Source organism: Aulostomus chinensis, chromosome 13, assembly GCF_037954235.1.
Source record: "Aulostomus chinensis isolate RoL2024-O1b breed Wild chromosome 13, RoL_Achi_v1.0, whole genome shotgun sequence".
Classification (NCBI taxonomy): domain Eukaryota; kingdom Metazoa; phylum Chordata; class Actinopteri; order Syngnathiformes; family Aulostomidae; genus Aulostomus; species Aulostomus chinensis.
The window spans coordinates 7408565-7433013 of NC_141332.1; the positions used below are offsets into that span (position 1 = coordinate 7408565).

General features: G+C 45.5%; 1 protein-coding gene and 1 long non-coding RNA gene across 2 annotated transcripts; one reads left to right on the forward strand and one right to left on the reverse strand.

Annotated features, from left to right (window-relative positions):
- Positions 1-13800: 13800 nt before the first annotated feature.
- On the forward strand, positions 13801-23451 carry sting1 (stimulator of interferon response cGAMP interactor 1). The gene is given in 10 exon segments (XM_086222528.1): positions 13801-14021; positions 14024-14072; positions 14246-14435; positions 15879-15978; positions 16177-16425; positions 16428-16444; positions 19519-19611; positions 19614-19663; positions 20735-22929; positions 23218-23451. Coding segments are annotated over 9 exon segments (1212 nt in total). The 5' UTR covers positions 13801-13855; the 3' UTR covers positions 21033-22929; positions 23218-23451.
- Positions 14863-19928, reverse strand: LOC147250722 (uncharacterized). The gene is made up of 5 exons (XR_015119014.1): positions 19790-19928; positions 19147-19328; positions 18695-18794; positions 16198-16319; positions 14863-15020 (listed from the first exon to the last, which is right to left on the reverse strand). It is a non-coding gene; the product is annotated as an uncharacterized LOC147250722 (long non-coding RNA).
- Positions 23452-24449: the final 998 nt, after the last annotated feature.

Sequence of the window (24449 nt, forward strand, 5' to 3'; positions counted from 1 at the left end):
ACCTTTGATATGGATATTGAATTACTTTATTTACCACCGAGCATTCACACACACACACACACACACACACACACACACACACACACACACACACAACCTGCATGACTGCAATCTTAAATAAACACTGATTTGTATGTGATGTTACTCTGATAAACTACAGATGAATACTTGTACTATTCTAATTTATCATCATTTAAGTAGGGTTGTCACAATATCACAGTTGCTCTGCCAAATCTGTGAAATATCACAAAGCATCAGAGATGCAAATTACACTGAAATAGAAATGCAGATTGATGTAAGGAAAACAAAAAAAAATAACGGGTTGCCATATGACAAGTGGATCATAGACAAGAAGAAAAATGCATCGCCAAGGTAAAAATTATTGAAAAGTAAGAGAGCAGATACCACTGCCAAGGGGATATGATGTCATCATTGTCTGGAGTCTGGTTTTGGACCGGTTCCAAAATCCTCTTATCTCATCATGTTCAAGAATACATTACCCTAACACTTCCCCTGATTTGTCTCCATCTCTCATCCCTCCATCCATCCTCTCCTCTCCTCCCTGCACATTTTTGGAACTGTCACTACCATTACTTGTTGCACTTTGTAGTTTGGCCTTGGTGTCTCTCAGTCTCTCTGTGTTTCCACAGATCCACCAGAGCTCCAACCGCCGCCTGCATCGCCTCCCCCCCCTCTTATCCCCTACTGTTACACCGGCCTGCGCTCCCCTTCCATGAACCAGTCTACCATCCAGTCCCCCATCAAGCTGGCTTGCTCTCCCTGCCTCCCCTTCCATGAACCAGTCTACCATCCAGTCCCCCATCAAGCTGGCTTGCTCTCCCTGCCTCCCCTCCCATGATCCAGTCTACCATCCAGTCCCCCATCAAGCTGGCTTGCTCTCCCTGCCTCCCCTTCCAGAAGCTTCCTTCTTCAGCTGTTATTAACATTTCCATGTTTCCTCCATTCTGTGTTATAAACTGTTTTCTTGTCTGTAACAACATCTCCTGCACGTCTGTCCCTCCTGGTGAGGGATCCTCCTCCCCTCCTCACCCTGAGGTTTCTCAGATTTTTCCCTGTTAAAGGTTTTCTATGGAGTTTCTCCTCAGTCGATGTGAGGCTCTGAGGGCAGAGGATGTTGTTATGATGCCATGAAGCCTGGAGACAAACTGGTGGTGGAAACAGGCTACAAAGAAAACTGCCTTGCCTTGACATTCTACTGTTAGAACTCTCTGAACCAGCAGGAACCCTGCATCCTGGGAGTGAAGGGTTCTAGCTGGATCATAGGGGACTAGGAGCTCTGTCAGGGATGAAGGAGCCTGACTGTAGAGGACTTTGACGGTAGAAGGAGAATTTTAAATTCTATTCTGAATTTGACAGGGAGCCATGCAGAGAAGCAGTCCAGGAGAGACCTGGTCTCTGCTACCAGTTCTAGTCAACACGGGCAGCAGCGTTCTGGACCAACTGGAGAGTCTTTAGGGACCTGTTAGTCCAGCCTGGTAGCTGCACTGAGATCTAATCAGACCAGCACAGAGACCAGTCCCTCATCTGGTACCAGTAGGAGGTCACTGGTACCTTTGACTAGTTCTGTTTCTGTGCTAGGATGAACCTGGACCCTGACTGAATCCTCCAATCAGCTGTTGCTGTGGAGAAGTCACAGAGCTGTTTAGCAACTGCTTTCTCCAGAACCTTGGAGAGAAAAGGAAGATTTGATGTTGGTCTGTAGTTGGTAGAACTTCTGGATCCAGGCTTGTTTTTGAGGAGGGTTTAATTCCTGCTACTTTAAAGGACTGAGGGACGGAACCAGATACCAGCGCCACATTGATCATATCTAAGAGGGAGGGGCTAACGAGGGGAGAGAGTCTTGGAGCAGCTTAGTTGGGATGGGGTCGAGGAGACAGGTGGAGGTTTAGAGGAGGTGTCAAATAAACGTGGTGTTCTTTAGTTGAGAACGATGGCTGGAGCCACAGACTGCTGTTTAGCGGTGCATTTATTTACAGTGGACAGGACAAATATAACAATAAGGAGGAAAAAACCCTGTTTAAACCGCACTTCCACTCTGTGCAGATGCATGCGAGAGTTCTCTTGCGCTCGCTCTCGCTCTCTCCAGCGTGGAGTTGGTTGGAGCCTGACGCTCCTCCCCAGCTCAACTAACTACCAATTAACACATAAATTGACCTTAATTCTCAATACATATTTCTGTAAAAGGCCCCACAATAGACCCACAAAACAAATACATTTAATTAAATAAAATCCCACATCAAACACTTCACAATCAATGATAAACCCACAGAAATAAGCAGCAATGTAAACCCCAAGGAGAAAACCCCCCTACACTCACAGAACAATGGCACGACCCTGCCCAATTCGAAGCGCCACCACAACAAAAGATGGCCCACTTCGGCTGCTGTAGTTTGCCCTTGGAGGAGAGAACGAGAGAACCACAAACCTAACCAAACATTGGTAAACTGAATAAACATTATTGCTGACGTGTGTGTGTGTGTGTGTGTGTGAGATTATTGTAGGGAAAGGATATGAAATATGTAGAAATGTCCAGCGTGGTGTGTGCATTCACCAGAAAAGCGGAGGGGAAGCATGTATTTGTGTGTGAATCCCTTTAATGTGACCAGGTCTTTGTCACAGGAGGACATTATTGAACTGAGCTCATGAAGGCTGATGGGAGAAAAACTATCCAAGTGTGTGTCTGGTCCTCCAGCTGCCTCTAAGGTTCTGGGTTCTAGGTGCCATGTTGTCAGCTGATGGCAGCAGGAGAAGAAGTTTCTCTAATCAGGAGAATTTTGTCATTAAAGAAGTCCATGAACTCTTTGCTGCCCAGGGAAACAGGACTACTTGGTTCAGTAGAGCTGTGGCTCTCTGTCAGTCTGGCTCCAGGACTGAAGAGGAACCTGGGTTGTTCTTGGTTCCTCTATTAGTTCTGAGTAGTTGGCTGCTCTGGTTCTACCAAGGGCTTTCTTCTAGGTTCTAAGGCCATCTTGCCAGACTACATGTGACTCCTCCAGTTTGGAGCAGCGCCATCTTCTCTCCAGTTTCTGGTTTCTTGTTGAAGCTGTCAGGTTCCAGAACCGTACCAAGGTGCTTGTTTCCTTGGATACATAGTTTTCTGTTTTAGTGGCCAGTAGAGTCCAGAGTTGTTGCTAAGGTGCCTGCTGCTCTATGGATAAAATGATCAGTTTGGGAGGGACTAAGGTGGACAACAGCGCCCTCTGTTACAGTGGGACATGACACTGAATTTAGCACCAATGGAACCACTTCCTTAAATCCAGGTGTGGCCTGATCAGACAAACATCTGGAAACTACAGTTTTCCTAAGTGGAGTGTAGCTGATCAGTACAAATTCCAAAGTGATTGATTGGTGGTCAGATAAAAGCGTTCTGTGGAAACACAACCAGATGTTCAGCTTCAGTTCCACATGTTAGGAGGAGGTGGAGGTGTGGTTGTGACAGTGAGGGGGTTCATGGACAGACTGATGGACATCAGTTGAGTCTAGGAGAGAGAGAAATGCAGCACCAGACTGTGGTTATCAACATCCTCATGAATACTGAAGTCCCCTCCAGTCATGACTTGATCTGATTTAGAACTAAACTGATATAAACTCTGAGGATTCAGATCAGAATCCAGAGTCCGGACCAGGAGGACGGTACTCAGTAATCAATCAGAGAGGCTGGAGAGTTTCCAGGCTGGAGTCGACAAACTGAGAATCAGGCTTTCAGAGGAATGGAAACTTCTTCTGGTTTGGGATTTATTACTAAACTGGTGTCAACAATGGCAGCAGCGCCACCTCCTGGGCCAGAGCCTGGAGTAACGTGAGTGTTCCTGTGACTGGAGGAGTGGATTCATTCAGACTAGCATCCTCATCGTCACCAGGCAGGTTTCAGTGAGACTCAGCAGGTCAACACAACTGTCAGGTATCACTTCATTCACTGGTTCAGAGGTCTGATATTTAATCGTCCTCATCTAATTCTGATATTCTGTTGAGTTAATTTAGTGGTTGTGTTAACTTTGATCAGGTTTTTCTGATTGACTCCTCTACAGTAGAACTGGAATGAGTAAACTGATGTGGTCGGGGGACAGACACAGTCTCTATGGGGTTGTGGGTGAGTAACTGCCCCCTAGTGGACATGCAGAGAAGCGTGTAAGACTGCAGCTCTGCTTCCTGGTCTGAACTCTGGGTTCTCAGGGTTCTGGTTTTATAATAAACTGGGCCACGTTTCTAGAAATGGATGCCGTCCCTCCTAATCAGACCAGGGGTCCGTTTCACAAAGCAGGTTTCGTGAAAACTGAAATAAGGAAAACCCGGAGTTTTCTGTTTCACAAAGGGAGGTCAGTCAAACCAGAGAGAGGGTTCACTCTCGCCTGTTTCACAGACTGCGGTAACTTCAGCTCTCGTCAGTTACCGCAGTAACAGACGCTATGATACGAACCCTAATCGGGACCAGGTTTTTGTCAATGAACCTCGAGTTTCTCGCTGTCTCCGCCCACTTTCAGAGCCACATCCTCCATTTGATTTCCGCACTCATTCATCAGCAGGCGAGTTTTTCAACAAACATGGCAGGTCCTTTTCTTGATGATCCCGTGGATGAAGGTGCAGCATTGCTGCGCAGGGAATTAAATATTCGTCGGGAGATGGAGACCAGACCATAGCAATCTGGCAGTTCCAGACAGTTCTCTTTTTGAGCGGTGCCGTTCCACATCAGTCCATCGTCTACATACACAACCTCCTCTGTCCTTACATTTGCAACATCACCAGTCGTAGTCATGCTCTCACGTCCCAGCAGATGTTGTGTGTTGCGCCGCGTTTCTTTTCCAACGGAAGTTTCTTGGATAATGTCGGAGATGCTGAGCACCTGAGTAAGGCAACTGTGTGCAGGGCGATGAGAAAAGTGTGCCTGGCCCTGAAACGGCTTTTAAGCACCTTCGTCGTCTCCCCTGGGCATAAGCCTGTCAGAGCCATCAAGGAGGAGTTCCACAGGAGTGCAGGTCAATTATGTAGAGATCTGTTCATTGTAAATGTTGCTGTGGCACTGTGCTGCAACCTCACACTGGATTAGTCTTTTCACTCTCTATTAGGTTTCCCCACTGTGATCGGCTGCACTGACGGCACGTGTGTTCCCATCAGGGCTCCCTCGCACAATGAAACTGATTATGTGAGTAGGAAGTCCGTTCACAGCATCAATGTGCAGGTACCTGTAGACTGACAACTGTTTCAAACTATTAAATCATAGCTCAACGAACATGGTCATTCTCTGAACTGTCAAGGTGATGCCACGCACCTCCGTACCAATGTGGAGGCCAAGTGGCCTGGGTCTGTCACTCAAGGATGTTTGACGTCTGACCTGAGCAACAGACTGCAACGTGGCAAGTACAGCCTAAAGATTTGCACAATACAATTCAATCATCTCCCTCCTTTAATACACTCTCATGTACCCACTATACATTACAGGCGAGTTTGATGGCCTTCTGCTGGGTGACAGGGGTTACCCATGCCAACCCAGGCTGCTGACCCCTTACCCTCACCCTGAACCAGGCCCCCAGCAGAACTGCAACTGGGCTTCAACTGCAGGACCAGAGGCTGGGTGGAGATGAACATAGGCCTGCTCAAAGCCCGTTTCCAGTGCTGTGATATGATTGTGGCATGTGTTCTTCATAATGTTGCCACGAACAGAGGACAGCAACACCCTGCCCTACAAATTGAAGGGCCTGATGACGACCCCATCCACCTGCCAGCTATCCAGGACGGCAGAGCCGTCAGAGACACCATGTGCTGTAATCACTTTGGAATTATCAGTCGTCCTCACACCACAGTCAAATAAAGGCACAATACACATTTCATTTGGTCTTCTTTATTTCCTAGAAATGAAAAAAAGCTAGTTCAGTTAACATTCCACTAGTTAACATATTCACCTGGAGCCATGCACCCACCTCTAACTTGGGCTCCAGTCATTCCAGTTCCAGATCTGCTTTCCGAATCTGGCGGTCCAAGTACTGCATTTCTTTGTCACTTTTTTAAAAAAAATTCTCAGCAAGTGGACTCTATAAAGTTCCTTTACTGGTAACTGAGAACATGAGGATTAGACAGTTGGACATGAATCTGTTTACTGAACATCTCAGTGTCAGTGTCAGTGTGCGCACTGGAAGTCGAGGGACCCTCCTGCCCAGCCATGCTCTGCTAAAAAGGACAAGAATGTGTTCATACGTCAGTGTAGGCTAATGTCACTATATTCCACCAGAATGGGAAGAAATATAAATGGGAGAAGAATCAGGAACGTATCAAGATGTGACTTCTACAGGCCTTTCTGGATCCCCCACTGTAAAGGCAGCAGACAGCGTTTGTTCATCGCCTCATCCTAGAGGAGAGATGTTTCAGTCTAAAGATGCCACTTAGCAAAAGCTTTGAAGAATTTACTTACAGTTACTGTGTCTGTTGTGGCACAAGGCAAATGGCACCATCAGAATCTGTTGGGAAATAAAGTCATGGGTGCATATATATATATGTGTGTATGTGTGTGTGTGTGTGTGTGTGTGTGTGTGTGTGTGTGCGTGTGTGCGTGAGTGTGTATATATATATATACATACGTATATATGTATATATATATACACAAACATATGTATATATACACACACACATATATACACCATATATGTGTGTATATATATGTATATATATGTGTGTGTGTGTATATATATATATATACACACAAACATATATAAAATAAACTAAAATTGAAAAAACATGTTCGTTAACAAAACTAAATAAGAACTAGAAAGCAAAAAAAAAAAAGATAACTAACTAAAACTGTATCGTGAGTTTACAAAATGAACTAAAACGAACTGAAATTATAGACAAAATGCCCTTTGTTCTCGTTTTCCTGGATATGTTTGTGCATAAACCTTTCGGGTTTAAAAATGAGTTTAATTTATTTCCTCGTCTAGTTTTACGACAGTCGGCAGTCACATCGTACGGCACCATGTGCGCCGCCTGACGTAAACAGCTTGTTGACGTGCTGCACGGTGATCTGTCCGCACGCCACGATGGCTATGGACGCACAGGCGAAAGTTGGGAGAAAGCGAGACAGTCCAGTATGACAGCGAGACAGTCAGAAGCAAACGCTTGATAGTTGAGACGGCGACAAAATGTGCGGAGCCCTTCTCAAGGGGAAGAACCCAACTACCTGAAAAGCGTCCAGAAAAAGGCACACAGTGAGTGAGAGGACAGCCACTCTGAGCACCGCAGCAGAGCAAACAAATGCCACGACCTCACGGGTGAGCACGGGGACCAACAGAACCATCGTGGATTGCTTTAACCGGCCACAGAGTCGCCGTTGGCTCGTGAGCTGACCGGAACCTCACAAGCGTGTTTATTGACACAGGGATGTCACACGGCTGTGGGACTCTGCCTTCGAAAGGTTCACCGTTTCACTTGAACACCTGGAGCTGCAAGAATTAATGACCTCATTGGTGCCAAGATGGAAAAGAGACAATTGAGGAGGCAAGGAAGTTGACCCTCCTGTCGATGGTTGGAGCGAACGAGGCTGAACAGCCGCGTTCATGGGCATCTCAGCTTGTTTTTCTCATCCGCCTGGACGCCAGGTTTACCATGCTCTGCTTCATTCTGCTCCCATGATGCACTGGGCTTCTCTCTCCTCCTCCTGTCCTCAGACGTGTTACTAACTCCTCTTCTTCTCCCCTCATCCCAGATCCTGGTGCTGCTGTAGGAGGCTCCAGACCTGAAGAGGCTCCAGCTGCCACCCGTAGCTCCACCTGCTTATGTCCCCATCTGTCCATCAGTCTCTCCTCCTTTCTTTCTCTTTATCACTGTCCCTCTCTTTCCTTCTGTCTCTCTGTCTTCCTCCATTCTCTGTCTCTGTCTCTGTCCCTCAGTCTCTCCTCCTTTCTCTCACTCTTTATCTCTGCCCCTCTCTTTCCTTCTGTCTCTCTGTCTTCCTCCATTCTCTGTCTTTGTCTCTGTCCATCAGTCTCTCCTCCTTTCTCTCTCTCTTTCTCTATGTCCCTCTCTTTCCTTCTGTCTCTTTGTCCTCCTCCATTCTCTGTCTTTGTCTCTGTCCTGCTCTCCTGCTCTCTCTCCGTCCCCACTGATCCTGGCTCTGCTCCACCTTCCTGCTGGTAAAGGAAGGTTCTGGTGGCTGCTGTTGCAGGATGTGCTTGCTGATGGAGAATTGTTGGGTGGAGGTTCATTGAAGGAGGGAGGTGCTGGACCTGCTCTACTTGGACAGAGTCAGGACAGAACTTTGGTTGGGGTTTGGTGCTATAGAAATAAAACTGACTGAACTTAATTTAATTTAATGGAGCACCCACACACTGGAGAGTCCATTGCTCGCTGCACTGACGAGACATTAGAAGCAGGGGGAATAGGAGAAGACAAGGTGCTGCTCATTGTGACTGATAATGGTTCCAACATCGTTAAAGCTGTGCGGCTGCTCGGGGAGAGACGTTGAGAACAAACAGGAGCCCACAGGTTCACAGGCTCAGCCAGGTGGAGAGGATGGCCGAGATGTGTTGTTGATGGAATCAGGCTGAGCTGGAGGTGTCAGACGAGGAGGAGGAGGGGAGTGGAGATAGTGAACCAGGAGACCTTGGTGCTAAATATATGTTTGTCTTATTGATTTAGGATCCAACATGTCTCAATGATAGAAGCAGCATTGGCCTTAACCCTGTACAGTTCCAGAGAAAAAAAAAGTGGGGGAAAGAGCAAGGACAATCGTTGTTTTGCTCCCATTATATCCTGATGTCATGATTACACCTTGAATATGGAAAATCATTCATTTGGAGATGCAACTGCAAACAATGTGAAAATAAATTTATGGCGCTAACAGTGTAAGAAATTAAAGAATATAAAACACATGATTTGATGATTATAAATGATCTTATTGTTCTCGACCTGCCAGATGATGCAGGGAACAACAAGTTCCAGAGAAGGCCTTGCCTGGCACACACCCTGCAGGTTGGCCTGAAGCACCCAAATGCTGATTCACTCGAAGTAGAGCAAGGACGCTGGTCAATGCTGTCAGGAAATCATCAAAAGCGAATGAAGCAGTGGTCAAAACGTGTGGCAAAACTCTGATCAGAGACTGCCGCTCACGCTGGAACAGCACTTTGGACATGCTGAGGAGACTGCTGGAGGTCAGAGCGGAACTCAGTCAAGTGCTTGAGGACTTGGAGATGGACACACTTCTTACAAGTGACTGGGCAAAAATGGAGAACCTGGTGAAGCTGCTTGAGCCATTTGCCATTCACACAGACCAGCTGCACAGTGACAGCCAGTCACTGTCACATGGAGTGCCATGCCTGCTAAATCTTGAGGCACACCTGCTGACCACGACATGTGGCAAGCAATGAGCTCAAGTCCTGCTGTAGAGAGCGTTTCACTGCCATTCTTAGCCCCCAGTCCACACACTTTGATGCGACACCGGCAGCAGCCTGCCTGTTGGACCTGAGTGTTTCAGTAGTTCTTCAAACACCGGAGATGGAGCCTCTGAGGAGGGCAGCAGAACCTGGCAGCTCAGTATAACTCAGCTGCGGCTTCTCAGGATGATGCCATTGCCACGCAAGCTGCAGCACACTCGGCTCCTACTGTCCTTCAGAAATACCGCTTCCTTGCATCCATATGGAGGTCAGTGTATCTTCATCAAATCGGCCTGATGGGAGTGGAACCAACAGCCTGTTGACCAAAATGACAAAGTACGTTGAAGACGTCAAACGGGGCATGACTGAGACACCATTGCAGTTCTGGAGCTCAAGAGAAGAAACTGTCCATCCAAAACTTGCGCCTGTGGCACTGGCTCTCGTTCGTGCCGCTGCCTCTCAAGCCTTGGTGGAGCGGCTCTTCTTTGTGAGGACCGTCGTCATCTGGCTTGAGAAACAGAGCAACCACATCTCTGGAGCAGCGAGTTTTCCTAAAGATCAACAAGAAACTGTTGCTTGACTGAAGTACACCCATTTCTCTTTCTCACCCCCACATTGAACACACACACACACACACACACACACACACACACACACACACACACACACACAACACACACTGATTCCTTCTTAATGCAAGGACTTCTCTTCTTTTTGTTTACCATGTTGGACAGTTTACGTTTATCATAGAAAAGCTAAGCACATCAGCATCCAGCTGAGTTTGAAACCTTCATCAGCTGTCTGACGGTTCACTACGTCATACCTGTGCGCTTTAAATGTCCAAAAAGTCCACTGTCTTCACTTTATTGTGTCCAGTGCAGCAGATACTGTGTTGATGCTGCTTAACTGCACTGAATTGCCAAAAAGCTGCGCCTGCTTGGAGAGCTGGGCAGTCGAGTCAACTCTGTTTCCATTTGCAGTGTTAATTTTGATCAAACCTGCAGAGTTTGTGTTTTTTAGTTTGTTCATGTCTTCTGCAGTTTGAGCGCCCTGGACTGCTGTCTCATGAAGGGTTGATCTTCTTATGGCTTCTTGATTCGTACCAGGCCCAGTTTTGCACTTCAGGCTGCTGTCTTTTGGACTGTTATTGGTTGATTGTCCATCAGTAATTGAATATATATTTTTAAATGGTATCTTTTGTTGAGTTTTTATTACACAGTACTAACCCTGACCCTTTTTATATCCTGCACCTGAAAAATGTGAAAAAACTAAACAAACTAAATGTTTTCTAAAAAATAAAAACTAGCAAACCCGCTTTAAAAACGAACTAAAACTTACTAAATTAGAAAAAAAAAGTCAAAACTAACTGAGACTAAAATGAAAAATCCAAAACTATTCTAACCTTGCTGCCAAGTGCGCTCCTCTTGCATCCAAACCATATAAATTAATGCGCTACCATGGAAGCAGCTTCCTCCGCAATAATCATGATTCCAAAGGACTACATTTAAACTCACGCACTGACCCGAGCAGCAAAGTTCTTCCGCGCCATCTCTCTCTCTTTTGCAGCTGCAGCGGTGTTGCACTTCTTTTTGAACGCGCGTTGGAACTCTTCACATGATCGCATCAAGATTTCCAACTCCACTGACGTGAGAAACGAAGCTCTCCGCTTCTCCGTCGCCATGGTGACTCGGTGAATCGGGGCTCCATTTATGCTGGCTTCTTAGAGTTGTGGTGATCGCGCTTCACCGCAGGTGAACCTCCTCCGAGTTGATCAAACTGATTCAAATCCGCTGTTCTGAAACCGAAAACTCAGAGTTTTCTATCTTAGGGGAGATCCACCTGGAGACCAGGATTAAACTCAGGGTTCGATGAACCTGCTTTGTGAAACGGAGCCCTGGTCTCCCCCAGAAAGCTTTCACATGAATCCTGCATGAACTTACACGCTGACTCAGGCAGCAATTGCCTCCCACACCGACTGTCTGTCCTGAGCTGCTGCAGTTGTGTTGCTTCTCTTTCTATGCATGTGGTCATACTTGTCATGTACATGCAGCAGTACTTCCAGTTCCAGTAGGGTGAAGTATGTTGAGTGTTTTTTGTTTTGGTTGGCTCCATTGATGATGGGGAGGTGGCGGCGCTGAGGCAGGATGGGGTGGGGGAAAGGGGAGGAGGATGGGGGGGCAGGAACACGGGGGGGGGGTGTATGTGCCATTTGCGGGTGGAATCCTCCTGGAGGATAAACAGTGGGACAGATGTCCTTCAGGAGACGACTGGCTTGTTGGGTTGGGGCAGAGGAGCACACGTTCCAATCCATCTTCTCTTACAGTTCCAGCCAAATTTGTATTTACTGTCTTTTCCTGGTCCTCAACATCAACCTCTTTGCAGAGCGGTCAACTCCTCCAAGTTGGTTTCCACTCTGCAGACACTTTGAAGACAAGACCTGCAATTTAAAATATTACAGGAACTAAAGACAGACCAAGAAAAGAGGAGCACACTGGGAGACAGGAACCACAAAATAAAACAGGAAATCAAGACACGAACAATTTCACTCAATTTGAAAGTGAAAGTGTGAGACGGGAGAGAGTCAGACAGACGTGAGAAGACAAGAGAAGTGCAGCAAATGCAAAGGTAAGTGAATACACACACTCACACAGAAGGAAGTCCTGACCTGCGCACTGTAACGAAGAGCCCTTCGTTACGATAGTGATGTTGTTTTTAACAGGATTTCACAATGAGCACAGTACTTAAATAACGGCACTTTATTGAAGTTTGCACGCGATTACCGATTCAGCTGGCGGTATCTCTATTTATTGATTATGCATATTTATTTAATTAACCGTGCATTGGTGGTGGTGGTGTCGCTCCACCTATCGGAAGAGAGAGATGTGACGATGAGGATTGGAGGCATCGAGCAGCGAAAGGAGGGTTCGTGGTGCCAAAGCTTCGCTGGGTAGAGTGCAATAGGGTGCCAGTGTTTGGTAGTGCCACTCCCCTGTCTGTTGTGTCCTCCAGGTGTCCGGGTCCAAAAGAATCCGGGTGGGTACCGTCACCGCATAAACGTTCCGGGGGAGACCACGGTCAGATTTGAGTGGGGGGTGTTGTTGCTAGAATGAATTATGCAAATTTAGTATATTGAGGGTTTGGCCAATTTTTAATGAATTATAATAATAAATCATGGGTGAATTTAGAATGTTAATTTCTGGAGGTTGTTGATGTGGTGTCGGGAGCTAAGAGAGTTTCTGTGGAAAGAGGGAGATCCCTGCTCTTGGTAGGGGCTGGGGGGGGGGGGGGGGGGACACTATTAGCGGGTATATCAGGCGCCAGTTTCCATCTGCCGGTGTTGATGGTTGTACCTGTCACGACCTTTGGTTGTGTCCTCCACCTGATTGCCTACTTAAAATAAAGAGTCTTCTTGGGAGGAATTGCTGGACTGGCCTCTCTCTGTTTATTCCATGCCACCTCCACCGCGAAGAGGACCAACTGTACACACACACACACACACACACACACACACACACACACACACACACACACAGAAGATAAACACTTGACTGGGATATATGTGTGTGTGTGTATGTGTGTATATATATACATATATATATATGAAGACATTTTTGTTTGAAAAAAATTCTTACTCATATTTGTAATTACTACATGTTAATATTGATGTAGTTGAGACTCATGTAGTTAAGAGATATCCAACACACACAAGACAAAAGTCACTCTTGGAACTCTTCGAAGGTGAAGATCTGAGTTACACAGTTGGTCTTCTTTGGATAATGAAGGGTTAAATGCTGAGCCCAGCTGTCAGTGATGTCACCAGCTGCATGTGCAACACACCCAGGTGTCTGTGCAAGGTTGCATGTTTGCTTTACACCATCTGCCTGGAACTGAGCCATAACAACGAGGTGCATGAGCCAAGACACAGGCCCACTCAAAGCTTCCAGAGGTAATTTTTGTTTTATTCATCAGTTGTTATTTGATTGCAAATGTTCAGCACAATCCTAGAGTGATGCAGTCCATTTTGAACAGAAGCCTGAACAAAAGTTAGATTTTTGATGCAGGTACTTCCCAGACAAAGACTGTCCTCTAACGCAGCACAGAGGAGAGTCTCTGTCTTCTTGTCTGTCTCTGACGGACATTCAAGCTCTCAATGGCCCTGAAAATTACAACGTGACCGGCAGGTTTTTAACCCCAAACCCTACCGACACGTCAACTTGAATTATCAGCCTGAACCCAGGCCACAGCCCTGGTCCGGTCAGGTTTGTCGGGCCAGCCCAACCCGTTGACAGCTCTTATGGACATTCATGTTATTTCCCAAAAGTTTGAGATGTTCTGGAACTATATGGAATGTTTGGCCAGTTATGCCATTTTTCTTCCTTCTGAATCATTGAGAATAGATAAAAATGGTGTTGAATGATTTCTGTGTGAGCTGCTTTAATAAAAGTGATTCCTGACAGTAGGTGACTGCTTCCTAACAGATGCAGTGCCCCCAACATCAGGATGCTCTGATCCCAAAGCCTAGTGGGAGTTTGCCCAAGGCATGTGCTGCAACAATGGCTGCTATTACTGTAGGAGGGATCATGTTTCAGGCCCCTGAGAGGTTACTCACCTGGGTTGCCATGGTGGTGCTCATCCTGATGCTTGGTATGGAATATGTATGCTAGTGGAGGAAATGCTTCAGCATGCAAAAACTAGGTGAGATAAGGGTGTCTGTCATAACCAGAGGTCAGACACGTTTCATTTCTGCTGACAACATTTCTGCGGTATCAGGATGCCCCTCTTTCCTGTGATTTATTCAGTGCAAATTATAGTGGTTAACGCAGTGTCATGCCAGCAGGATGCCACTGTATGCTTTTCATTCTTGCCAGGTATAAAGGCGGCAAGCTGTTGAGTCAGGTGCTGCAACCTTGTGGTTTGGCAGGGAAGACCCTGCTGGCTGCAGCACTGGCAGGGCTTCTGCTCTATGTGGAGGGACAACCTCTGCCACAGGAAGAATTCTCGAAACTCCTTTTCCTGTCCTCAAGTCTCTATGCACTGTTGAAAAGCCTGGGATTCCTGGTAAGTTGTAACCTGACTCCCAAACAGCACTGTCCTTGTTTCTCTATGGTCTCTCTTTTTCCCTGCAGTTCAAACACAAATCATGAACAAATGTTAGCCTTCAATTTGGCTGATTCATTTTCTCTTTTTGGCAACTATGCTTATTTGCCATCCTCTCCAGAGCCTGACAGTCAGGGTCATATAGAACATCCATAGCATCTAAGACATTGTCATTTTAGGATCAATGCAAGAGTAAAGTTCTGCTTTATTATTTTCTATGTGAAAAAGACTTATGGGACAAGTGTGTAAACATGAATGAAAAGTTATAAATGGGTTTTCTGTGTTATTTAATACCTTTCATGTTATGAGATGAAAGTTAGTGGCAGCCACCAGGTGGCACTGTTTTGCCAGAGACAAAGAAGAAGAGAAGGTAAAAGAGATAATTTGAATGGAAGCATATTGATCTGTTTTGAGGCTACTCAAAAAGTTCTGTAAAGAACCCAGAATGTTCTGGACTGTATTATTCCTGAACCACACACCAACGTTTCTAGCAGCGAGTTGGTCTTTCAGCATCATGCAGCACAAAGGGGTCTCCAGCTTGCCTGCCTGTGGGGACAATGGACATGAATGCGAGAAACTGAAGACATTCTGAATAAGTGCTGACAGGATTCAGTGATGGAAGAATGAAGAAGCGTAGTATCAGGCCTTGACTATCATCTTGTGTCCTTTGAGTCTGAACACATCAATTGTTGACAGTAGCAAATGAATTCAATTAAACTGTTACAGTTGAAAGTGAAAAACTGCTCAGTCTGAGTGCAAAAGCATCGAAGAGAGTTGACTGTAATGGATAAGGAATTTCGTTCCCTCTTGACCCCGTAGGGTTCCCTAAACAGACCAGCAACCTGTGCACACTCACCTCACTCTTTTTGTTTGTGAAGCACCTGGAATCGCCCTGTGTATGAAATGTGCTTTATGAATAAATGTGAACTAAATAAATTTGAATTTGACTCGGCTAAACCCAGCTTCATCCTCACCTTAATTTGATCCTAACCCTTCCATCTAGTGACTGGAACAAGCTGCAAAGAAGATAAAAGTCCACACCTTCATTCCATTTCCTCCTTTTAATTACTAATAAAAGTCTCTAATCACTGCATCTGCTTTTGAATTTGCTTCTCTGAGAATACTGTTATTGTATACCGAACGTGTTGTGATGTTTTCATGTCCTATGGGACTGTTTCCTTATTCAGATGAATGCATTTTATTGTTATGTACCACCTCCTTTGGCTGCCTTTGACCAGCTAAATAGCTTCAAAAAATTCAGATCCAAGGCCAGCTGGGGTGTAGCTGCAGTGTGGTTGCCTTTTTCTTTTGCCTGCCACCTTGTGGAAGGTGGCAGGCAGTAGTTCCTTAGCAGAAGGGAGGTGTTCTGATATCCCTCTTAGCTGTTTCCTTGGTTGGGTGCAGGGTCTGTCAGAGGTGGAGGTGTCAGACATTTGTGAGGGGAGGAAGATGAATGTGGCCCATGGCCTGGCCTGGTCTTTCTACCTGGGGTACCTGCGACTCAGTAACAACAAAGTACTTGATGCCCATGATTTTTACACTACTTGCAAATGTATCATTTAAGTGCCAGAAGTCCCTCCACCTAATGCTTCGTTAAAATTAAGACATGTTGGAAGCAGCATCTTGATCAAGAGAGAGAGCTTATTTCACCAGTCCAGAGTTCCTTTAAGTTTAACCACTCCAGAACACACAGATGTTGTAGAATATTTGTGTGTGTCCCCACCTGGCCTGGAGGACTCCATTGCAGTATTTCAGGTCTCACATCAGGTCAGCTGTTCCTCCTTTGGACGGGGCTCCGGGAAACTGCTCATCCTTGTGCCTCTCAATTCCAACATCTCTCACAAGCTGGAAGATGAAGATGACAAGATCTTGTTCTATGACAGCCTCCCCAACAATGAAATGGATAGGGCAGGGGTGAAGGGACGTGTCTACAAGCACGGTGTCTACAGAGTCCTGATGAACATGGAAGGGTAAATGACAAGTGCACACATGCTTAAATGAAACACGAAAGGAAACCCCCTTGACAGCTCTCAAGACTGCAAGAAGAGATCTGTTATTTCAAATAATGGGTAATAATGGGATTGCAAGAAGTGATTGTTGATGACAACACAAATTCTGCCAGCTGCCATATAAAATGCTATATATGCAAAAAAGGAAAGATAAGAAAAGAACCTGCAGTTAGAATGGGATAGACTGCTGTTTTCATATTACCAGCGAGTTTTGAAAGACATGTAATGCCACCATCTTTGCCTCTAATCACTTCTTTAAGGACGCACAGCTCAAATGTGTCAGCAAGAGAGAGAGTTGGAGTAGAGTAACTGTTGGAGTAGAGTAACTGTTGGAGTAGGGTAACTGTTGGAGTAGAGTAACTGTTGGAGTAGAGTAACTGTTGGAGTAGGGTAACTGTTGGAGTAGAGTAACTGTTGGAGTAGAGTAACTGTTGGAGTAGAGTAACTGTTGGAGTTGAGTAACTGTTGGAGTAGAGTAACTGTTGGAGTAGGGTAACTGTTGGAGTAGGGTAACTATTGGAGTAGAGTAACTGTTGGAGTTGAGTAACTGTTGGAGTAGAGTAACTGTTGGAGTAGGGTAACTGTTGGAGTAGGGTAACTGTTGGAGTAGAGTAACTGTTGGAGTTGAGTAACTGTTGGAGTAGAGTAACTGTTGGAGTTGAGTAACTGTTGGAGTAGGGTAACTGTTGGAGTAGAGTAACTGTTGGAGTAGGGTAACTGTTGGAGTAGGGTAACTGTTGGAGTAGAGTAACTGTTGGAGTAGAGTAACTGTTGGAGTAGGGTAACTGTTGGAGTAGGGTAACTGTTGGAGTAGAGTAACTGTTGGAGTTGGCGTAACTGTTGGAGTAGAGTAACTGTTGGAGTAGAGTAACTGTTGGAGTAGGGTAACTGTTGGAGTAGGGTAACTGTTGGAGTAGAGTAACTGTTGGAGTAGAGTAACTGTTGGAGTTGGCGTAACTGTTGGAGTAGAGTAACTGTTGGAGTAGAGTAACTGTTGGAGTAGGGTAACTGTTGGAGTAGGGTAACTGTTGGAGTAGAGTAACTGTTGGAGTAGGGTAACTGTTGGAGTAGGGTAACTGTTGGAGTAGAGTAACTGTTGGAGTAGAGTAACTGTTGGAGTAGGGTAACTGTTGGAGTAGGGTAACTGTTGGAGTAGAGTAACTGTTGGAGTTGGCGTAACTGTTGGAGTAGAGTAACTGTTGGAGTAGAGTAACTGTTGGAGTAGGGTAACTGTTGGAGTAGGGTAACTGTTGGAGTAGAGTAACTGTTGGAGTAGAGTAACTGTTGGAGTAGGGTAACTGTTGGAGTAGGGTAACTGTTGGAGTAGAGTAACTGTTGGAGTAGAGTAACTGTTGGAGTAGAGTAACTGTTGGAGTAGGGTAACTGTTGGAGTAGAGTAACTGTTGGAGTAGGGTAACTGTTGGAGTAGGGTAACTGTTGGAGTAGAGTAACTGTTGGAGTAGGGTAACTGTTGGAGTAGGGTAACTGTTGGAGTAGGGTAACTGTTGGAGTAGAGTAACTGTTGGAGTAGAGTAACTGTTGGAGTAGAGTAACTGTTGGAGTAGGGTAACTGTTGGAGTAGAGTAACTGTTGGAGTAGGGTAACTGTTGGAGTAGAGTAACTCTTGGAGTAGGGTAACTGTTGGAGTAGAGTAACTGTTGGAGTAAATTCAGTGAGTTTGTGATAGCAACACTAATCAGCCACCTCTGCCGTTCACTCGAGGAGAGACAGTTTCATGTGAAATCAAAATAGCCATAAATTATCTTAAGTATCATTTCAAATGAGTCGAACGCCAGTACTGTAGGTAAGAGGAAGCTGAAATGGTCCCTCCTGGTGAGGGATCCTCCTCCCCTCCTCACCCTGAGGTTTCTCAGATTTTTCCCTGTTAAAGGTTTTCTATGGAGTTTCTCCTCAGTCAATGTGAGGCTCTGAGGGCAGAGGATGTTGTTCTGATGCCATGAAGCCTGGAGACAAACTGGTGGTGGAAACAGGCTACAAAGAAAACTGCCTTGGTTTCGTATTTGGGTGTTTCATTTCATGCCACTATTCACTTCTACTTCACAAAATTTCATGTCAGGAAAAGCTGCATGTTTTACTTCCCAGTAATCAGTGTATCTCCCTGTGAGGACCACAACAGTACTCATGTATGGGTTCTCCTAGCCTGACTTCCACCTCCTGCTTTGGTAAAATTTTAATTACATGAATACAAACCTGGTTCTGGATTCAAGTCCCGGCTGGAGCACGGGGTCTTTCTGTGTGAGTCTCCATGTTCTCCTTGTTCCTGCTGGGTTCTCTCTGGTACTCCGGCTTTCTTTGGCACGACCAAAGAAAAGACATGGATGAATATTTGATGAGAGGGAAGAGAGATTGAGAAGGAACGAACAAAAACCCACATTTACAGTGGGGGATCGTTTCAGAGGTGGCATGAAGTCTGCTGACAGGAGGGCTTCCAATCCGATGCACAGTTGGCTAAGTTCTTACTTGACAGGGAGGTAAAGGTGAAGATAGGTTGTTGTATATACACGCACTGCTCACTTGAGCCCTCGTGCCAACAAAATGTCATTAATTACCAAATCAATCCCATGAGCGACATATATCAGGTGTAACTCATAACCTAATGTCTAAAGATGTTGTACCAAGACTTAAAATATAAATTTACTCACTGAATAGTTGGAGTTTGCTTACTCATCTTAGTGACGTCAGCATAGCACAGATCCACTGTCCATGTCAATGCGTGTTCATGACGTTTACAGAAACATGGGGAGCGGCCAGCTTGCTCTGTTTCTGTTTGGTATTTACAACGAACATCAATGGAAGTGACATCAGGCGACAATGCTTAGCGCACCTTTAAGACAGATTTTAAACCCAAGTTGCTTGTTGAGATCAAACTCTATGTAACAAGTGAAGCACAGTGGCAGCGCCATGTACCTGTAAAATATCGAGATTTAAACAGATTACAAATTAAGTCCAGGAAATGAGTTTCTCTGTGGCTGTAATTTTTTTCTTTGTGTGTGTGTGCATGTGTGCGCACGCAGGCCCATGAGTGTGTGGTGGAATATGCAACGCCTCTGCTGACGCTCTACAACTGGTCCCAAGACAGCGCTGCTTCTTTAGGGGAGCCGGAGAGGGCCGGCAGCAGGTGCTGATCTTCTACAGGACCCTGCAGGACATCCTGGAACTGTGTGTGTGTGTGTGTGTGTGTGTGTGTGTGTGTGTGTGTGTGTGTGTGTGTGTGTGTGTGTGTGAGTGTGTGAGTGAGAGAGAGAGAGAGCGAGAGAGAGAGAGAGAGAGAGCGCGCGCACTTACTGGCATGAGACAGACTGGAGGATTTCAGCCTCCTGCTCATCCACTTCCCCACACAGATTGATGAGCAGGATGATGATGTTTGTCTTTTGAAAGGTTTGGCTAATCAAAGTGACTCTCTACTCAACGTGTTTTATGAAAGATGCCAGTTTGTGTCATGCTTCAACATTCCACTACGCAGAGGCAGCCCCTTCAATAGGTGTGTTTGTTTGGGGGCGACATGAGGGAGGGGGCAAATTTTCTGTTGTTATGTAATTTTATATATATATATATATATATATATATATATATATATATATATATATATATATATATATATATATATATGAGTGTGTGTGTGTGTGTGTGTGTGTGTGTATAGGGTTACATATATATAAAAACACATACCGCAATTTGTACATTTAAGTCATTAAAAGGTGCCCTCAAATTTGCAAGTTCTGACAATTACGTTTGGGGCATCACAACGAACACCCCTGCAGCTGGACTGTCTTTTGGTTTAGCCCAGCAGAACTCAGGCTGCATGCTGATGCTGTGAGACAACAACCGACAACACAGCGCGTCACTGTTTCATCGTGTTTGTTGGGTTGGTTTGGGTTTTTTTTTGTTTTTGCGATGTCCAGCTAGAGAAACTCCTCTGGTGCACAAGGAAGAAAGAGAAGAAGAGGAAAAACAGGAGAAACACAGGAGTGATTGGTAAGTTTGCAATAGCTAGGCTAGCTAATGCAAACATTGTTTTCGCTAGCTAAGCTAGCTAAAAAAAAAGTTTCATGACAGTACAAATCCCTGGTAGAAGGTCAACTAAAAGGAGTTCCTAGTAACTTATTAGGAACCCCTTTTAGTTGACCTTGTACCTGGAAAAATCTTGCCTGGGGCACCAACTTGCTGAGGCCGCCACTGCCACTACGTCAAAATCAACAAGCTCCTTGACTGACATGATCAGACGTCCAGGCAGAATTTCATCTTTTCATGGACCCCATTTCTTCTTCTCCTTCTTCCTCTAGATGAACATGTGGATGACCATCATTTTCTGTCCAAAACCATCCTCAGACACCTGCAGCAGCAAGAGAGAGAGGAGTTCTGCCTTGACCCCCCTAAACACCAAGAGACCACGTGCCCATTAGTACCACATGATCACACGTAGCCAATGAGATGGGGGCCCCCCCTTATGTTCAGCCTGGAAAGACCTCAGCCTCTCAGGGAACCAGTGGAGAACACTCATCATCATTATCATCATCATCAGCCATGACAACAATTCAGACCCTGACACACCAGTGGCATCTACATCAGGGCCACAGGAACCCGGCACAAGGCCGCCTTTAAATTAACGTACTTAACTGAAAAGGGCTTTTTGAACAATTTAATGAACAACACATTTTTAAAAGTTAATTTAGGGTAGTCTTTAAAAAATGAAATAAAACACTGACAGAAGCATAATTAATTTGGATAAACAATAAAGGGTCTGTAGTTGCTGCAGACTTTTACTGACCTTCTGAAATAGAATTGTTAAATGAAATTTGACAATTTATTCTGGACAATTCAAGGGTTGTTTCTTGAATTCTTCTGGTACATTACTGAGTTACAAAAAAGGCTAATAATGGGAAAATGCAAGAAAGACTACCTTCTGACAATAACCTGCTGTCCTTCAGTCAGCCACTAGATGGCTGGAGATAGTTCACAACTCGAGATTCCATCCATCGTCATCTTCCGCTTATTCCTTTCTAGTAAGGGTCGTGGGGGGGTGGAGCCTATCCCAGCATCCCAGGGTGAGAGGCAGGGTTCACCCTGGACAGGTCACCAGTCCATCTCTGGACCAACACATAGAGACAGACAACCATTCACACTCACAGTCACACCTACAGTCAATTTAGAGTATCAATCAGCCTCGTCCCCTCTTGATGTCTTTGGACTGTGGGAGGAAGCTGGAGTACCAGAGAGAACCCACACAGGAACAGGGAGAACATGGAGACTCACACAGAAAGATCCTGTGATGGAGCCGGGACTGGAACCCGGAACCTTCTTGCTGTGAGGCCACAGTGAGGACCCCTGCACCACCATGCAGCACAACTCGAGATTCCTCACACATATCACCAAAATATAGAACTGACAGTTTTGTATTGATATTAATTATTGAAATTATTCCAACATGTGTCATAAGTGCTGTACACGTACACTCAAAAAAGTGGCATTTATATCACACACGTTACCATGTAGCCTATATTTTGGTTAAATGATTTGAACGTATGAATGACAGCGATCAGTGACTGAGCATTTGTCCTTCACAAATCAAACCTGTCTGACAGTGGCAAAACCGTCACTGCTGTTCAAAGCAGTAAAACTGAATCAAAGCCACCTTGAAATTAAAAGTCAAATGATGGATGAAGAAACTGGTGACATCCAGTGAAGAGGTGGTAGAAGAAGTCTGTCAAGGTCACAGTGGTGCTGCCATTCTCATTCAGGACCTGGCCTGCCCATCAAGTCACTGTGTGGTTCTGTCGGTCGGGAGCTGACCACAGGTCACATGATAAATGATCTAAATATGACAGCGTCTAACAATTTTGGCAGGATAGTTAAGATTCCTTAAAATGAAACTGTTACACTCTTTTAATGAAAAACAACAACTCTGGGAATACGTACTCAAGGACTTTGTCCGATGTACAGCTGCAATGAAAATGTCTCGTGTGGGGAGTGAATAAAAGAATCGCCATGATGACATCACTGTCGCCGTCGACACGGGAAGACGCACTGCTAACTGGACGAGCAGAGTCACTGCTGCTGCCACACCTGTTGAGCTGAAACCTCCTGGAGATGTTGAACATGTTTCCTGTCACAACAGGATTCTGAAATCTGCTCATTCAAATGTTTGGAATGAAAAGGACCATCGTGTCAACCTCAGCGTCCGAGTACCTGAGACCGACTGTGAGACACCGGCCGAAAGAGCCTGCGAGAGCCAAACGGTGTCTCTCTCTCTCTGAGTGGCGCCGGTCTCCTGTCCTCTTGAACTGAGCGTTCGGTTCACGTTCAAGCGAAATGCATTGTTGGCTATGGTTCATAAGGAGCTAAGCATTTCTGTTGGGGACTTCAGGCTTGACATGTCTAAACCAGGACTGGCTAACGTGGGCCCAGGGACCAAGATTTGAAGCACCGTGAGTTTAGATTTGTTTGTTTGTTTTATTGGTTTCAAATCTAAAGAGACAGTGCAAATTCATAAACATGTCTGTAAACATGCCGGCCAAGTTGGCTGATTTTCAACTGTAGTCTCTGGGGTAGGGGACTGGAGCACTGCAATTATTAAAAGATATTAAAAACAGCACTATACCTACTTATAAAACACATTGCATACAAGACTTTACAACACGATACCTTCCAGTTTCAGGGCAGACGGTCACACACTTGACCATCTCACAACCGTAGTTTTAAATTTCTTTTCACAGAAAGACGGATGTCCTGCTCCCAACACTGCACTGGAAGAACACCCAAGGTGTGAGGAGCTCTCACTGAAAAGGCTGCCTGACCAAAAGCGGACCACGACAGAGTCCCCTCTACTGGTAGACCCGGTGGGCCTGGCGGTGGATGCTCTCTAACCCTTTTACAGAAGCACCAAGGGGGGAGGAGCCAAACCATGCAGGACCCTATAAGTAAGACAGGCGTGCTTGAATTTAACAAAATGTAGCCCAGTTTGGTTTGATTTGAGCATAATCACAATAAAGAATTATGCAGCAGTAAACATCTGACCCAGTAAATCACTGTTTCAGCTGGGGTGTGTGTGTGTGTGTGTGGGGGGGGGGGGGGGTATTAAAATGCTGTTTAAATATCCAGGATCCTCAGTTACCAGTCACTTCTGGCCCAACAGCACCCCCACTGCTGTGTGATATCATCCTCATGAACATGCAGGTCAGGTTTTCATGTGGAAGTAAATGATGTTTAAACTTCTGACACTCCACCAGGTGTGTTACTCACCTGTGAGTCAGGCAGCACTTACGCCACCATGTCTGGACTCCACGTGCTCAACCTGTCTGAATGTGGACTTGAAGGTTAAAGAGTGACTATAGAACTAAAAGGGCAAAGCAACAAAAGCAGGACACTGTGTTTCGGTGAAAGGTGGTGAAGAAATGACTCTGAGTGGAAACTTTTTCACTCACTTTCACGAACTGTTTTGGGACACAGACTTTGGAACATGTTTATTTCAGCTTTGAAAGCAGGAGCAGACTGGGTTTTGACTGTGGACGACTTTCACATCAGGCGGCCTGCCTCTGTCTGGGTTTGGTCCCCAGACTGGATGCTTCAGTTTCAATTAAAACACCTAAACTGGGATTCATGCATAGAAGAGGAATTCTTGGAATTCTCACATTGAACGTGGAGATGTAAACCCTAGTAACAGCCATAGCATAGGAACTACAACTTTTACTTTTACTACTTTACTGTTTAATGTTGCTTTTTGAGACTGAGCCGTTAGGCTACAAATGTTAAACGTAGTCAGTAAAAGTGCGAGTATCCGCTGACAGGACGGCAGCGATCGGTGGACAGGGTTCTCCCTGGTTCTTGTCAGCAGTCCTAGGTGCTTTCACCTGCCTGCAATGTCCCGACATGTTGCGTGAGACACTTCGAGGAACTTTCCAGGCTGTACCGCTTGGCTCCGCCCACAAGTGCGCGAGCTCAGCTGATG